The 19237-nt window shown below is 34.4% G+C and overlaps 1 protein-coding gene across 1 annotated transcript; it reads right to left on the reverse strand.

Annotated features, from left to right (window-relative positions):
* Positions 1 to 1619: 1619 nt before the first annotated feature.
* On the reverse strand, positions 1620 to 13069 carry LOC145669697 (uncharacterized). Its single transcript, XM_081737990.1, has 3 exons — positions 12925 to 13069; positions 5741 to 6499; positions 1620 to 3050 (listed from the first exon to the last, which is right to left on the reverse strand). The coding sequence occupies exons 2-3, from the start codon at positions 6469 to 6471 to the stop codon at positions 1874 to 1876; spliced, it is 1908 nt and encodes a 635-aa protein (XP_081594116.1). The 5' UTR covers positions 6472 to 6499; positions 12925 to 13069; the 3' UTR covers positions 1620 to 1873.
* Positions 13070 to 19237: the final 6168 nt, after the last annotated feature.

Consider the following 19237-nt stretch of genomic DNA (forward strand, 5'->3'; position numbering starts at 1 on the left):
GATACCGAGACATATAAAAGTAATCCAAAATGACCGATATTAGTGTCAAATCCATACTTTTCGCTGTCGATTAAATCAATGGTGATAACACTTCCTTTAGCGATGATTTGAAAATTCAGCTACAATTGTATGCGGACCGGGAGTCAGCAAGCGGGGATACCGAGACGTAAAAAATGGCCCAAAATGACCGATATTGGTATCAAATCCATAGTTTTCGCAGTCGCTGAGATCAATGATGATACTCCACTAGGCGTTGACTTCCAAATACAGCCCCCGTGTGAAGCATGGGCATATTCAACTAGTATGTAAATAAGATATCTCTCTTTTTGAGTTGTTCGAAAAATATATACAAATAAAGAGGGATTTTTTTATCGCAAATCAAAAAACTAAAAAGTAAAATTAAAAGCCGTTGATTTAAGAATTTTTCTTCTGCTAGCGAAATATATATATGCCACAGACACTTTACAGCAAATAAGATTAGCATCAGGCGAAGAAATAGTTTTTAAATTATATTTTCCGGGTTTTGCCAATATTTCCGAACAAAAGATTTTTTCTAATGGGTTCAAAATTTCCAAAAATTTTACACAGCGCAAGGAAGATACGGATCTCCGTAAAATATATATATTTGATTTTAACATACTGGTATTAACTAAAATGATTCTGTCCCTGTTATTTTAACAATTCCCTGCCATAAAACGGTAACTTTATAAGATTACTTAAGGTAATTTACATGCGTCTACATTAATTAATCTAACTACGATTATATTTTAGTATCTTTTGTAGTCTTAACTCTATTCTATCACGGTGCTAACTTTAAAGGAGTGGTGCAAATATATTTGTTGCCACAAAACTTCCCTATTCTAACACAAGAAACATAACTACTAAATGATCTTAACTGTAAACTAGTAAATATAAAATAGTTCTCATTTTAAAAGCATAATGTAGTAAAATATTCGAAAATTTCAATTTTTCCGTTTTCTCCAAGCTCGGGAAAAAACAGTAAAAAACTGTTTTTTTTTAAACCCAGAATTTCCGGTTTTTTCCAGGCCTTTACAACACTACACAGGACAGCATACTGTGCTACAAACAATATCTGGAAGGCTTGAAAAGGCATTCACATATCTTTAAAATTTAAAAACAAGCTACTCCTTATTTTGTGTAACCAAAGGTATATTTTTTTTCTATGCCACATAAAACTATTAGTTTTTCAGTGAAATACAAGTTGTATACACCAAATGAAAGCTTCTGTTTTCTTCATTTACACCCATTTACTCCCACGGATTTATGTGCAGTGGCAATAGCTTTAATCATTTTGCACCAAATTACCCCCCCCGGGGGTTAATTGGCTGGAAATCGGATCAACAGCAATAAAAATGTTGTGGCATCAAAAGCAAAGATGTGGAAAGTTTACCACTACCACAGTAAGTGGAGAAGAGTCTGCGACATACAATCAGTACTTCCAAAACTAGAGAAAACACCTATAACCAGTGAAAAAAAAAATAGTTGACGGGAACATGCCTCTCAATTGCCCCTTCTACCCTATTTATCATAATATCGTTGTACTAAGCAATAAATCGTGTAGCAAATTACATAAAATACAGATAATGTCATCAATTGGACCTAGTGAACTGTCCGTGAGTTCATTTATTAGTGAACATTTCGATCAATCAAACCTTCTGTATTTGGGAATAGTAGAACGAAACTATCTAGTAACCACAAGGAAAGATATAAAGACAAATTGTTAATAATAGCAATTACTAGAGAAACTAGCGTATAACATTAATTTATTGCAATTCTTTAGCCACTATATAGCAATTGTAAAATTTTAACATGAAAAGTATATTTTATTTTGATTAGCTACAACTGAAATGAATTACATTTTCAAATGTAATTTAATTATATGCTTTGCAATATCTTCTTTCCGTTTGTAGGTTCTACCGCACACGTCACAAATGTATATATCTGTAGAATTACTATGTAATTTCATGTGAACATTTAGTTGTTCCTTGACATACACACCGCATACAGAACACGTGTTATCATTTTTCAAGTGTCGCTTTATATGTGCAGTGAGGTTTTGCTTGGTTAGAAAAAGACTACCACACTTATCACACGTATAAGGATACGATGGAGAATGGATTCTTAAATGTTTCAACAAATGTGTTTCACGGCAAAATGATTTTTTGCATACTTCACATGAGTATGCCTTTAAGTCAATATGAAGATCTACGTGCCTAATTAGGTACTCTTTTACAAGGAAACATTTGCCACACTCATTGCAAACATAAGATTTCTCACTTGCATGGATCTTTTTGTGCCTGTATAACGCACTACTATCGGCGAAAGATTGAGAACATTCATTGCAGCTGAATGGTTTTAACTTGCTATGAATGATCTTATGTCTTCTGAACGCACTTGGATCAGAAAATGACCTTTCACATTCGTTACAATGATATGGTTTGATACCAAAATGAACACGGAGATGCCTTTCTAGATTATCTTTCGAATTTAAACGTTTTCCACACTTCTTACAAACGAACTGTTTCAAATTTTTATGAAGGTTCTGATGCTTAGTAAGCGTACATTCTTGAGTAAATCTTTTCCCACAGGTTTCACATGCGAATGGTTTAACTCCTGTATGAACTCTAGAATGAATGGAAAGTTGATTGGCTGCTGGAAATATCTTCCCACATGCGTCACACGTGAAACGGTTAGATCTAGAGTGAAACACGATATGAGTTCTCAAATCAGATTCAGTACAGAAACATTGTCCACACCCAACACAGAGATGAGTGTCATGTGATTTTAAATGTTTGTGAAGATGTGTCATACTAGCAAAGCACTTCCCACAATGGTAACATCGTCTTAAATCATTGCGAATTTTCAGGTAATAATTATGCACTAAGTTGCGACCTCCTTTTGTCACATTTTTTGTTTTCTTTTCTGATTTTTGCCTCTGTAAACGAACTGAAATTAATTTATCAGAACCTTTAGTAAGATCTTCCTTGTTTGGTTCAGTTCTGTCTTCATTCTTTGGTGACTTATATGAGCTGTGGGAGAAAAAGAGAAAAAATCAATAATATAGGAAATGTTCAAGTGGAAATTCGCTAGAATACAGTATTAAAACCATACTCATATTAACGTGAATTCAAGTTAATCTAATGATTATATGTAACGTAAACCAGCGAAAGGTAGTTTTCTAATTCGTAATTAAATTAATTACGTGTTCTAATTAAATTAAATTCTTCTTTATTGATACCAATTTTCGACCTTATTCAATTTTCATTGTTGAATAAAATTCTTTTGCCAATTTTAAACCTCTTCCATTTCTTTCTTGCTAATGTGATTCTTTCACACTTAAAAAATACTTATAAGATCTTTTCTTTTATCCATAAAGGCTAAATTGTTCTTTATTGATACTAATTTTCGACCTTATTTAATTTTCATAGTTGAATAAAATTCTTTTGTTCTTTCCTTCCGATAGAAGTTATGTTTCGAATTCAAAATCCCTTCTATTTATTTTCTTCAATGTGATCTTCAATAGTAAGCTCGAAAATTAGTATCAATAAAGAATTTAGCCTTTATGGAGAAAAGATCTTATAAGTATTGTTTTATAAGAAGAGAAAGAATTACAGTAAAAATCTGTACAGATTCAAAATATATGGAATGAGGTTTGCACACTACAAACTGCTTAAAGTAAATACTTGAAATTAGACAGTACATAAAATTTGTGATAACGCTTAGGTAATTTTACTTGAAACGGGAAGAATGGGGATGGTAATTATTATAACAAGATGCTCATTTCACGAAATCACTTGTAGTTGAAAGAAAAAAAACAACAACAGAAAATTGGTATTTAGACTTTTCATTTAAACTGTGACTGACCGTTTCCACACTGTCCCACAACAATGTGCTGGCTTCTGCTGCATGCGGTACGCTTTAGAACCGATTTTCACAATTTGTCTATAGCTCCCTCCCATTATAGATACTTTGATCTTGAATATCTCGGTAACCACACACCAGCATGTGAATATTTTATTATAATAATTACCATCCCGTTTCAAGTAAAATTACCTAAGGGTTACCTTATGTCACAAATTCTATATACTGTCTAATTTCAAGTATTTACTTTAAGCAGTTTGTAGTGTGCAAAACTCATTCCATATATTTTCTATCTGAACAAATTTTACTGTATTTTTTTCCATTCTTATATATATATATATATATATATATATATATATATATATATATATATATATATATATATATATATATATATATATATATATATATATATATATATATATATACTTATAAGATCTTTTCTTTTCTCCATAAAGGCGAAATTCTTCTTTATTGATAGGCTACTAATTTTCGAACTTATAAAGTGTAACTGGCTAAAAAGCTATTGAAGATCACATTGAAAAAATAAATAGAAGGGATTTTAAATTAAAAACATAACTTCTATCGAAAGGAGTAGTGGTTACTAGAACAAGAATTTTATTTAACAATGAAAATTAAATAAGGTCGAAAATTAGTATCAATAAAGAACAATTTAACCTTTATGGATAAGAGAAAAGATCTCAAAAGTATTTTTTTTCTATAACAAGAGAAAGAATTACAGTAAAATACGTTCAGATATAAAAATTTTCTACAGCATACTCCTTTTATATTTTGATGTTACATATCTCGGCAACCACACATCAGCAAGTGATGAGACTAACTTTAAAACACTCCTTATGTCCTACTGAATCGATTGGCACCTTAACTGTCCCTCTCAGTCAATTTCCGACATAACCCGTCTGCTACCAAATATTTAACGTATAGTAAATACAATTAATGTAAAACAATGATTGAAATTAACAATAAAGCATAATAAAGCATAATTTGGAAAAAATAAAGCATAATTAAACAAAACATAAAGCATAATGTGGGTTGCTCTAAAATAAATCATACCTAAAATAAATCATAACATAAAGCATAAATCATACCGAAACCGTGTAAAAATAATATGTGTCTCTCCTAATACTAAGTGTGCCCTCCCGGAACATTTTTTTTAATGAAAGAAATATTGTTCAATTCTTTGGTGTGTGTTCAATTCTCATTGCAGTACTCTAAAATATTACTTTGAGTGTTACAGCTTGAGTATTGGTAATGCGCGCCATATCACTCAATACAATTCATTATATGTTTAAATGTAAAGCATATGTTTCTTTACTTGACTGACCACCATTACAAGAATGAAATAAAAGAGAATCTTGTGCTATCTTCTGTCGATGGAAGGCATGAAAATAAATGTTCCACCAACGTTTTTTGGTTTGGAAGTTTTACCTCTTATCAGTGTGTCTTGGGTCTGGAGAGCACAAATATTAACCCTATGAATGCTTTGTATTTCTTACGAACACCATTAACATTAACTATACTCTCCAGTATTATATATAGCTGTAAGACAATTAACTAACTAAAGCTCCTTCGTAGCTAAGCGCTTAGCGTACTCGTCTTTGGCGTGGTGGTAGACCCTTGTTCGATTCCCGGCGGGAACTCATGTGGTTCGGATTCCACGTTAATCAGTAGGTCCCATCTCATATAGCTTCGCTGCTGAAAGGAATGTTAAACTCAAAATTAACTCAACAACTAAATAACTAATTAACAACTAATTAATAACTAAACAACAAAATAACTGCAAGTCTGTGACCTCCGGAGCCTGCGAATGCCACAAAACACCTACTAAAATACTTACTCTGTAATTAACGGAACAAGACTTTCAGTTTTGCGAGCTGCAAGCTGCTTAGAACAGTTTGATATTTCCTCCTTAACATGCACATTAACACTGTCTTTGTTTTCCATAACTTTCTTGACTTTTGTGTCATTCTGCAAACTTTCTGTTAGTTCACTCAAATAATTTGACTGGTGTTCGCTGTAATGTATATTATTTTCCGTTCTAAATGTTGTATTATATACAAAATTTCGTTTAGTGTCTTCTGAAACTTTGTGTTCTGTGTTAGAACATATTTCGGAACCGTGATTGTCTTGTAGATACTCTGCTTTCGTTTTTAAAAGTTGTTTGCTCTTATTGCCTAATAGCTTATTAAATAGTACATTGTCTAGTACATCTTTGAAAACGTTGTCTTTTTTGATAGAGGAAACCTCTAAATCTTCATATGTGCATTTCGTCTCCAAATTATCCAATAACTCACTTTTACTATCAGATGTCTGGAGGCTAATTTTTTCATATAAATGCACTTGTTTATTGTGTATATCAATTGGTAGCAATCTATCGCACGTTACATCTGAAAACAACGCTGGTTCACGGCGCTCTATTTTTAGTTGCATCGTATTGCTTTTAGAATGTGAACATCCTTTAAGTATTGAACTATGAGTTTCTTCTTTGTTTATAGATTCTTGTGGAAGTCTTTGTAGAACAACCACTGGTTCGACTTTTAGTTTCTTCTTGTTACAAATTGTATACATTTCAGCCTATATCAGTTCTCACAGCAACCTGAAATATAGAGAGATTCCTAATGAAATAACATTATATTTTTCTGCTTCACTGAAGAAAGGAGAATATTGTATATTATTGACACGCCTATACCGAGAAAAAAATCCAAGATCGGACCTATTTTTGATCTCATTGATCTAAACAAAACGCTGTACATAACTATATTCTCATGTGCAGTGATGTGAAAATCGGAAAGGTCACTTGTTTGTGTATGTTAAACACTATAATTTATGCTGTATGATAAGGACACAATTCTTTTAAGGTGAAACAAATACTGATGTCTCTTATCAAACCTTTGATTATGCCACTAATGAGGCGACAATAGCCGTCACAATAAGGTTGAGACGTGGCTCAAGCATTGAGTTAATATATACTACTACAGATGCTCTGATGCGAGATATTTGATGGTATCAAATTCGCATATTTCGAATCGGTTCGCCATATTGGAAGAGGGTAAAGAGGAGTTTCTCACGTAAGGCTACACAGTAATTTGTGTGTTTTATTATTGATTGTCTGCTTTTTAAAACTTTTTGCCCCTCTGGAACCCCCTGTTGTAACGCAGAGATCTGAAAGAAACCTGACAAATACTACTTGGTGGAATCAATGTTTGTGCAAAATTTCAATCTTCTAGGTGCAAAAGTAAGTCCGCCAAAAAATATACCAGACAGTACCCCAGATTTCCCTATAAAAAGGATCTTGGGTAAAAATTCCCTGAGACATCCTTAATTACCCTAGGATCATGATTCGCCCACCTTCATTCTCTTCAGAATAAAACTGCTTTTGAGACGGTACCATTCTCATGTCTCCATCATCTGTCTGAGGCGTAAAAATAGAGAAAAAATGGATGTTTGGTAAAAAGTATCCCTTTTTTAACATTTTACCCTCTGGACCCCCCTGTGCTAACACAGAGTTAAAAAAAATCTGATAAATACTATTCGATGGACTGAATGTTTGTGCAACATTTCAATCTTCTAGGTGCAAAAGTAAACCCGCCAAATATAATGAAAATAGACCTGAAAAAAGAAAATATATATTTTTAAAGTTATGACGTCATCACCTCATATGTCTCGACGCAGGAAGGCGTGAAACCATACGTAGGGTGTTCTACAATGCCTCTAGACTTGAAGAAAGAAAAATACCCGGACGAGAAAGCTCAAATGGGAGAGTTATAACGCAAAGTTCCAGAAAACACCCGTGTGGTACAAATTGTACCATACGATCGTAAAAGGGTTAATACTGTACTTAAGATCATTACATTTCAACATTATATATATAAGTGTGTATGTGTGCGTGTATATATAGAGAGAGGGTGTCTCAAAAGTTCCCTGACTTAGGGTAACTCTGTAATTATCAGAGTTACAACAAAATGTAAGAGGGGAAACCGTCTCGAAATATGTTTTCAATCTAAAGTGAAGGAATTTTTTAAATTGGACTAGCCGTTTGGGTTGTACACTCTTTACACGCCAAATGTTAAGTGAAAATGCAACGTTTCCATTTACCTGGATTCACAACACAATTGAATCAATTTACTGTCTTTTACGCAAACGTGTCGATGGCCAGCTCCCATTTCAAATTCTAACTTCATTCTATTTGGAGGCAGTGTTAACTCTTAGATTTTGTTGTAACTCTGGTTATAACAGAGTTACCCTATGTCAGGGGACTGACTGAACACCTTATATATACATACATACACACACACACACACACACACACACACATATATATATATATATATATATATATATATATATATATATATATATATATATATATATATATATATATATATATATATATAAATTTACCGATATAGGATATGTACTTTAGTGTAAGTATGCTTTCCACGAAATCTGCTTTACATATGACTATCTGCTCATCGACAATCTGCTTGTTAGACTTATGTCTGATAACGATTTTTCTCGGTCAGTTTTGAAATACTCAGCAAGAAGTATCACCTTCCTATCACCATACAACACCTTTTCTATATCAATCATTTCAGTTGGCAATGTCGACTCATGGAGAACATAACTTCACCTATCACACCTTCGATAGGAAATCTTGTGCATAAATTATCAATTAAAGCCTGATAAACTGATGATTTCTTATTTGTTTATAAATTTAATTTTTGTAATTACACATGAATGTTTGATGTCTTTACCAAGAAACCTCCCCCTCTAGAAGGCAAAAGGAAACGTGGTTCCAGGGAAATGTTCAGAGGTGCCTTGGAATTTACCCCCTTCTTCCATTTTAATTTCCACACTACTGTTTATCATGCGTCAAATTACGATGAATTTCAATTAAATTATCATAGTATAAACATTTCCTTGTCGAATTATCGATACTTTTCAGTGGAAAAAGAGATGAAATTTGGAAGTCCTAAATCAAGGTAAGTAAACCAACGTTAAAAAAAAAAAAAGTAAAATTTTCCATATAATTATGCATACAATGCAAACTTAAACTTTCCGTGTAATTAAGCTTACAGTACAAATTTTATGCCTATCTTTCTCACAACTTTATGAGTTAATTGCCCTGTGCTGTAAGCGCTTCATATAATAAACATAAGCTTCAGCAATTATTACTGTAGAAAGTAATGGGTGTATGAAGCGAAGCACTGTATTTTTTGTTTCTGAATTTTTTTCTTAACAAATATCTATCGTTTTTGATCACTTTTAGAAACCCAACTCACTACCAATTTTACATATATAGAAAGTGCCCCCCACATAAAGGAGAAATTTAAAAGATGCTAGGACACGTTCTGTTTATTTTCAATAAATCGTTAATATACTGAATTTCAGCTCCGTAAATTCAGTGTATACTGAGAGATACACTGCGAGATACTCAATTTTTTTTCGCAAAAATTCGGATCCTCACTACCTCCTAGGATATGTATTATAATGGAAGCAATATAACATCCCAGTTTGGATTAAGGCCTAACTATATATCAAAAGTCATATCACTTTACTTTGCAATTTGGCCGTGATGATCAGGCACATATAGTTAAATTCAATTTTTTATATAATAATTTATATATTACAGTGATTCAAAAATGTATTTTTTCCAGTAGTTAGCTCCTCTAAAATCTCACAGGTCTCGAAAGCCAAGTAGTAGTATAAGTCCTATTGCTATTATTACAATTACAAATATCAATATCCGAAAGTGTCTGAAGTTTTTGTTTTTTTTTTCACTTAGATATAGCCTACTCACCTCAGCTAAGTAAACAGAAACAAGTGAAAAAGGACTTGAAAATAAATCGCAGACAAATTTACGAGTCTTCAGAAGATACTGTCTATAATGCTGTGAGTAGAGTGAGTCGGTAGATCAGACTGAGTCGGTAGATCAGACTGAGTCGGTGGGTCGCAGTGGATTATGGTGGGTGGTGGGTTCCAGGGGTCACGGTGAGTGGTCAGGGCCGGGTTTAGCATTTTGGCGCCCCTAGGCCCAATAATTTTTTCCAGCCCCTAGTCTGGTTTAAGTTACTTTCCTAAAAACCTTTATTAAAAAATTATATCAGGCCTATTTGTTAATTGCTTAAACACCACTCCACGATGCAATTTTATCATTGCAAGTTTTTTGAGGAATTTACTTGGTTCTAGGCTTAACAAAATACCGTTAATGTATTAACAAAAGATTGGTGAACTTTACCAACAATTATTTGTTCCAATGAACTTCAAAATCAGAATGCTTTATTAGCCTGATTTTTAAAAATCAATTCAAAAAATATGTTAAGTTATGGCTAATTATTTTTATTTCTAAATATTTTTATTTTTTTTTCTCTCGGCCCTGCGCCCCGTGGGAGCTTGCGCCCATAGGCCCGGGCCTACCGGGCCTATTGGGAAATCCGGCCCTGTGAGTGGTGGCTCGCAGTGGGTCACAGTGGGTTACATGCTCTTGACCTATGACCCACTGACCCACCTAGAAACCTTGATCCACTTGACCCACTGACCCATTCCGTCTCTGCTCCAATCCTTTTTGTCTTTCTTTGGACATCTCGTAAACAAAGTTCTCCCATCAGTAGCCTATATTTTTTGTGGGTCCTCGAATAAACAGTTGAGGGAAAAGCTCATAAAAATGCATCTTAAGGAGTATTGTAATTTATATGCCAGAAACATGGATATTACGCATAAGTGATTTTAAAATACTAGAAAGAAGCCTTCGGAATGTGGGTTTGGAGAAGAATGGAAAGAATTAGCTGGGTAGATCAGAAAATAAATAGCAAGGTGTTGAGGAGTAATGGGTGAGAAAAGGATAATTTTAGATATAATAATAACGAGGAAGAAAAACTCGTTGGGACATTGGGCGGGAAGGAACTGTATAATGAGGACTTGCTATAGAGTATAGTGGCAGGAAAGAGAGGGAGAGGGAGAAGAAGGTTACAATTGGAAACAGAAAATGGTATGTAAAGACAAACGGTTGGGTGAATAAAGTGATGCATAAAAGCTTCTTAGCTGTGGCAATTGACCAAGCAGTGGTTTGGGGCCGCGGTGGCTCAGTAGTAGAGCATTCGCCTCTGGTGCATGGGGTTCCGGGTTCAAACCCTGCTCCGCCAAGTGAACTTTGTGGTGGACAAACACCGTGTGTGCGATTTTTCTCGGGGTTCTCCCGTTTCCTCCCACTTTCTTCATTCCACTTAGCCTAACCGGCATAACCGTGGGAGGTAAATCTCAAACATTTCATTTCATTTCCACGCAGTGGTTTAAATCCTTCATTTAATAATAAGTCTTCAGCTATACACCTTCGCTGCTTACAAAGAACATAAAATAGAAATCAAACAGTCCATTCATGTTTCTTTCCTGTTATGCTATCACAAATATTTTAATGCACGTGATTTTGGGTTTTGACATCAGATTAGGATTAATTGGATACGTTTTTCTCATTATCATTTTTAACATATCCTTCGCAATATTTCAAGAGCTCCTCCGTGGCTAAACGGTTAGCGTACGCGCCTTTAACGTGGGAGACCCGGGTTCGATTCCCGGAGGGAGCTCATGTGGTTCGGATTCCACGTTAATCAGTAGGTCCACGTCTCATATAGCCTAGCTGCTGAAAGGGACGCTAAACTAAAATCAACTCAACGCAATATTTCAACAAGGCAACGCCCCTTTGTTACAATTTGGCGGACTGTCAGGAAACATGTACAGACTGTTAGAACGTTTATTAACACGCATACAGTATATGCTTTTAATACTCTACATCAAGATTTCCCAGCCTGGGGATCGCGAGCCCTAGACGGCTCGCGAGAGGGTTTCATGGGGATTGCGAAGATAAGCGGAAGAGATAAATTAGAATCTAATACCGGAAAATATTTTTAAATATTATTTAGAATTTTGTTCTGATAGACAGTAGCGACGCTAGGCTCGTAATAGTAGGGGGCAAGAGGAGAGGCAAGAAAAATTTTGGGGAGGCAAGGTAACCACACTTGTTTTGCCTTATTATTATTATTATTATTATTATTATTATTATTATTATTATTATTATTATTATTATTATTATTATTATTATTATTATTATTATTCACCGGCTGTACATAGAAAAATGGATGGGCGAAGGGTGGATGAGAAACAATATTGGGGTGGCTGTTGCCCCTCCTCGCCCCTCTGTAGCACCCCTACTGCTGGTAGGTATATTTTTATTTTCATACACACTGTTAAGAACAACAAAAATAGGCCTACTAAACGTTTTCAACAGGTGCAGAGTTGTTTAAATATCAATTCAAATGAAAGGGTTTGGTTTTAATCCATTCGCTTTTAAGGAAGTTACTGCATCCACTATATAGGTCTACAAGAAATGCATTCTACTATTATTGAAATCGTGAGATATCCGCAATAAGTATATTAAAAATCCTACACAAGCTTATCACAAACCAGAAATTATAAGAGGGTCTTTGGCAAGAGGATGTAATAAATTTCGGGTCGTGATAGAAATTAGGTTGGGAACCACTTCTCTAGATAAAACAGAGAATTGTTGTGCAGCTGAACAACTTTAAGTCTACTATTCTTGGAGGAATTCAGCTTTAAAATTATTCCAAACATTATTTCGTATGAGTACAAAAATTAGTTCTAAATTTTGTTTATAAGTGGGAACAATGACGGCTCATGAGGGAAGTCAAATCGAAAACATCAAACTTTTATCGGTATAAACAAAGTGAAGAAAATCCACGTACTGTAATATTTTTTCTGTATTAGAATTATTACAGTAGGCAAACTTTCTTTCCTTAATTTGGAACGACGAAGTTCTGTTTAATCACTAATGTGATTTTTCCTCAAAAGCCGCCGCAACTGACTGGAAGTAAATAATGATTCAATAGCATCAAAGGAGGGGAATACAGGTTGACTTCATGAAAATTTACGGGATAGGCTACAGTGTATCGGCATGTATTCTAACTTCTATACCACTGTGTTTTATTGTGATTAGCAGTTAATGCTTACCTGTTAGATTTTTCTTCATGTAGTCCCAGAAATAGGCAATGTTTGTGACCAACCGAACCAAGAATATCAACGTTCCAATGATATTCGAAGCAGAAGCAATAATCTTTCCTCTGTCGTTGGCGCCTATCTATTGATAACGCTACAGATACATACAGTATGTATATTATCTTTGCCCTATGACCTCTTGTCCAACAAAGCGAGGCTCTGTAGGAGAATTATCGGATTATGCAAGTAAAGTAAAATTATACTCGTCTAGAAGAACTTTACGTATATCAACATCAGGCACTCCGGAAAGATTTATCGAAATAAAAGGAGTCAAATGACCTCTGACACGTATACTAATAGTCATGACTGTAATCACTGGCGCAAATCCCGGGAGTTGAGGGGGCATGTCCCCTCCAATCTTGGAACCTGGGGAGACTGTCCAACAATAATTCGATTTGAATTTTTTTTTTTTTTTTTTTTTTAGGAGGAGGGTGATGATTTGTGTCTGATTGCCACAAAGGAAAGTGAGATGAAATTCATGTCCCCTCCCTAGAATAAGCCTCAAATTGCTCTCCTGATTTTCTACAGCATTGGTTTCAACTTCATAAATATGTCCACACACACATATATATATATATATACATAGAGAGAGAGAGAGCAACGGTCTTACCCGTCCCCCCAATATTGAAGACAGATTTGCGCCGCTGACTGTAACCAAGTGGAAGACGCAAGTAACATTCAAACAAATCCAACTAATTTCTTTCTTCTTCTTCTTCTTCTTCTTCTTCTTCTTCTTCTTCTTCTTCTTATTCTTATTATTATTATTATTATTATTATTATTATTATTAGTAGTAGTAGTAGTAGTAGTAGTAGTAGTAGTAGTAGTGGTAGTATAGGGTTGCCATTCGTCCCGGAAAATCCGGGACCCTCCCGGAATCGAGATCTGCGTCCCGGCGTCCCGAAAATACTGTATTTCTCGGGACGCTTTAGTGTCCTTGATTTCAGCGAAGAAGAAAGGAAAGGAATATTATAATTTGTTTTTTCACAGGATTAGATACGTATATCTATAATATAATAGATCCTCAGAAATTATATATATATATATATATATATATATATATATATATATATATATATATATATATATATAAACAATTTTTTTTTACCAGGGTGGGAGGAAGTAAATCAGCTTACGTTTGCTTAACTTGGGAGAAGGTCTACTAATTGACTAAAAATATGATTACTTAATACTTGAACAACTCTAATTGAAGAAAGTAAATTAGTATGTAACTAGGGTTTCCAACTGGCCGGTTTTTCACCGGCCTGGCCGGAAATATTGCTGTTATTTTGATTAAAGCCGGTGACCGGTACAAACTTCTTACGAGCCCCTTTATGACTGGTTTCCTCAAATCTGTATCTAGTTGGAAGCAGTTTCATCTAGTTCGAAGTATAAATTTAAAAAGTAACTTTCATTCTGTAAATCCAAAACTGTCACCTTTCACCATCTATCAAACGATTAATATACTGTATTTTGTTCATCTGTTAAAATAATTTTAGAAGATGACAGGAACTGTATGAGGGAAAATTTAAAATTTACTTTTAAGGAATTTTATATATTTATTGAGAGTGAAAATGGACTTCTTAAAGCAATTTCTTGTATTTGAAGTGTAACTTTGAAGAATAAATTTCATTTTCCAAATCCAAAATGGTCATGGAATTATTAATATACTTTTGTTCATCTGTTCCCATAATTTTAAAGAAATGGCGGTTACTGGTAAATACAATAAAATGATCATTGCCGATTTCAGTTTCTCATTTATAACACAATATATCTATTATGCTTATTAATGAATGTACTACGGATATACAGAATACAGATGCTAATGCACTTTTGTTCACGATAGTACATATCCTTCCCATGGATGTTTCCGAACAGAGACCTATATCATAGGGAAATTTGAGGCGGTGCCGGTTTTTTCCAGAGTTGGCAACCCTATATATAACACTTCTTTTCATTTTAATTATATTTCAAAGATTCTCGTAATTTAGTAGCTTCCCGGGTTTTAATTTTTGAAATATGACAACCCTATAGTACTAGTAGTAGTGGTAGTGATGTTAGATTTCTAAATTATGCTATAATAGGTATGGGAAGTCTTATAGAACAGTCATGACCGTCTGTTTGTCTGTCGACAGGTATCAAAACAGAAGCGGTGACAATAATATGCGTTTTCTTTCTGTTTTTTGAATGTATTCTGCGTCCCAGCATTTCAACTTTTATTACTCCATTCAAATTGGAAGTGCGCATAGTGGCTCAGTGGTACAGCCCTTACCTCTGGTGCGTGGTGTCCCCGGCCAAGTAAGTTTGTGGTGGACAACATCGTATTCGTGGGTTTTCTCGAAGCATTCCCATTTCCTCCTACATTATCATTGTTCCAATTGACTTGCTTTAATCATCCATCTACCTTAGCCTAAAAGAACATAATGCTGGAACGTTAACCTTATTTCGTTTCATTTCATATAATTGGAAGAGGTGTCTGCGATTTTCAGTTTTAATATTTAAATGAAACAATGGTCGAACTATAAATGACAATTGAGGAGTTTGATTCAATAAGGGCGTAAGTCTGAAACATGCAGTTGGAGAAAAACGATGTTGAAAATTTAAGTAGTGTTGTTTCCTTACATAAAACAATGTAATATGCAGCATTTTATTTCGATACTGAATTGAAATTTTACCAGGGGGCTAAACAAGCATGACAAAAGCCACAAATGCGTTTGATTCAGAAAGGGCGTAAACTCGCTTAGCTCTTATTACATCAAACTCCTCAATTGTAGTCTCATTTCTTTTTCTTCTGACCTCTCTTCTTTTCTTGAAGATCAAATATTAAAAACTATGAAATACGTGTTACATTGTTTTAACTGAAGAGGCTAAACACCAGATTTAATTTCTATAATCTAAAAGGATTTCAAGAAATAGACATCTTATTGTAATAATTGATAACCCAGGCTTCAAAAACCGGTTCGGGTTTTCACTGGAACCTATTTCACTTTTCTCCAATGCTGAAATCAATTGATTTTCGCTGAAGCCAGTATCTTGTTCTTGTTCCTGTAATACTCATTGAAAAAAAGTTACCGAAGAAACAAAAAGTTCGTTAGAAAACAAAACCAGTTCTTCATAGAAAACCGAACTGGATTTAAAACGAAAAGTTTCTTTTTGGGTTTGCTTGTTTGTTTTAAATGCAAAACCTAACTGTTTTTAAAACCGAAATGGTTTTCGGTAGAAAACAAAAACCGAATTTGATAGAAGACAACCGGTAGATACGAAAAGTACTTTTGAAAGTTTATATAACCGGTTTAGTTAGATTTCCCTAACAAGTCAAAAATCGACAAACCGGACCTTGTGACCATATATATATATATATATATATATATATATATATATATATATATATATATATATATATATATATATATATATGAACAATTCATATAGACCTCTAGGGAAGAGCCGCTATAAACCATCGAAAAGCTGCACTTCAACACGCGTTATATCGAATCCAAAAAACCGTGGAGTGGCAATCCATATCAGTGTAAACGAAGTCACATATACGCCATTCAAAAATGCAAAATTTAGTACAGTGTAGTCCCGCTAATTCGAACTAATTTGGAATGAACCCTGTTCGGATTACGTGATTGTTCAGATTAGCCGGAATAACAGTAAAATTGCGGTTTGGAGCGGATGAACAGGTCTACTGTGTTGTAATACATAGCATATAGTATTTCAAAACACGTTTTCTGACTACAATATATGTACTGTATTACAAAAATGTTTAAAATGTTGAAAAAACTTGATGTTTTTATTTCTCCATGTACAGTACGTACAGTAGTTACGGAGCAGCAGCGCTTGACATAGCACTACGATACCTAGAATAACAGGCTACTGCTACTACGCCTGTCTATATAATGTTTATGAGACGATAACGAAACTACACGTCGTCCAATAGATTCGCTTCACTGAAAGGAAGACAAGAACTGAGTTCATGTCTTGTAACAAGTAATACTAGTGCTGTACTATGGTACTATAAAAACATGAAATGAAATCTTTAAGTTAAACGTCCCACGATTATGCCGGTTAGGCTAAAGGAGACGGTGATGATGAGAGTTGAGTGAAATGGTGGAATGAAGAAAGTGGGAGGAAACGGGAGAACCCGAGAAAACCCACGGGCACGGTGTTTGTCCACCACTACTATGGTACTATAGTAGACTAGTACAATACTAGTACTGTACACTACCGGTATTGTACACTCATGTCCAAAATTATTGTCGCATGTCTATAAATATGTTGTTGTAGGAATACAATTTGATAACGAATTTGCCCGGTATTTCTTATAATGTTAGTATGTGTATAATAGGCAAATACATGTATGTGGCAAATTTCATGTCAAAAGAGCAGTAAATAAGAACAATAAAACAAAAATAAAATTTCTTGTCCATTTAACAACATTTTGTTATACTCAGTGGCGTATTTACGATTTTGTTTCGGGGAGGGCTTTGCTAACTTTCGGGGGGGGGGGGGCTTTGCGTAAAAATGTGAAAATTCTGCAAGATATTTCATATACTTTACTATAGTAAGTAAGATTTCGGGGGGTGGGCTTAAGCCCGGAAGCCCCCCCCCCAAATACGCCACTGGTTATACTCATTCTACTTTTCGTATTTATAATTCTTTTCCTATAGAATTTAACACAAATATAGGTTTCCCGATTATACATATAGTATCAGTATTAAAAGTATCCTGCAAAATCATTATCAAACTAGGTATATTCTTACAAGAAGACAGTTATATATGTGCGACAATCATTTTAGACATGAGTGTATTTTCAGTTTTATGTTACAGTACAGTAATTACTTATTCTACTACATTACAGTATTTAACTCATACTAAACCTATAAGTTTCAATATTATACAGTACGTATACTGTATTCTTTTCGAACTTTGTGTAATTGTCGTAATGGACTTAAGGCCTAAATACAGGTATTAAAGAAAAAACTGTATTTAACGAAAGTTTACTTTGTTTTCTTCAAAAAATGCATCCAATTTCATCCTTTTTTTCTAAAAATGCATTCAATTTCATCGAATTTCCTAAAACTGCGTATTTTCACCACAATAAATAAATAAATAAAATTTTAATTTCGAACCTGTTTGGATTAACTGGATGTTCGGATTACGGAAACTCCACTGTAATGTGCAGTAGGCACTTAAGGGATTTCCTACAGGGTGTGATTCCCCAAACGTTTCCAGCAAAATTCTCAGATATCCTCTGACTGTAAGGTGGATTCAAAGTAGGCAAAATAAAGCTCGGAAGTAGTGATCACAGAAATTTTGGCGTGAAGTTCAAAATGTTAAAGACTATCAGTACCACTGTCTCTATAGTGCTTGGAGAAAGAAACGCATACGACGATGTTTTGTTTCACACTTATACGTGAAAAATACATGAAATATACAGTGACTGAATACACCACAACATGTGTTGTTCCAAACAGAAAGGATTGTGGAGCGGGCGCTCTTCAACATTTCTTACTTTCCACCGAAGCATCCCATGTCCATCGCTGTCAAAGCTTAACTTCTGCCTCCTTTGAGTTCACCTTGAGATCAGGGCATATCTCATAACTCTGTTGGGAGCATGTCTGAAAATCATGGTCTGTCAAGAATCCCTTATACACCCATTGCGTAATGCTGAAATATGCATTTCCGGATGACGATGTGTGCTTTCTTTATTCTGAATGGACCTGCATTCCACGGCTTTTCGAGTTCGAAAATAAAGCGTGTTGAAATATCGTTTATTCACGCTTTTGAGGGCACTAGTTCTTAAACTAGTAGAACACTTCTCCCTACAGTGCATATCAGGGGCGGATCCAGGACGGACTTCGGGGGGGGGGGGGCGTTGGGTTATAATACTGCTAATTAGAGCTACTTTTAAGAGTTCCAAACTGTGGGATCGGTTTTATTTATATATATAAAATAAGAAAGTTTTCTCTCTTGGGGGGGGGGGCTATCGGTCTCTCTCTCTCTCTCTCTCTCTCTCTCTCTATATATATATATATATATATATATATATATATATATATATATATATATATATATATATATATATAAAGTATTTATGACTTAAGTTAAATTGACACTTTAAATCTATACAAGTGATTCCGAACTAGCGTGTTGCGCGGTCTCAAAGGGTGAGTCGCGAAATTTTAGAATTTAAAAATTATGCATCAATTTATAATTATTTAGAATCAATGTTGAGACAGTCTGTACTAGTAAATGCCTCCAGCG

The sequence above is a fragment of the Thermobia domestica genome, chromosome 14 (genome assembly GCF_964235325.1).
Source record: "Thermobia domestica chromosome 14, izTheDome1.hap1.1, whole genome shotgun sequence".
NCBI lineage: Eukaryota > Metazoa > Arthropoda > Insecta > Zygentoma > Lepismatidae > Thermobia > Thermobia domestica.

Excerpts from the sequence above, each read along its gene's own strand:
- LOC145669697 (XM_081737990.1), bottom strand. The coding sequence starts at position 6,471 with ATGTATACAATTTGTAACAAGAAGAAACTAAAAGTCGAACCAGTGGTT. Across the intron at positions 3,051-5,740 it reads CTTGTTCCGTTAATTACAGA|CTCATATAAGTCACCAAAGA; the intron begins GTAAGTATTTTA and ends TTTCTCCCACAG.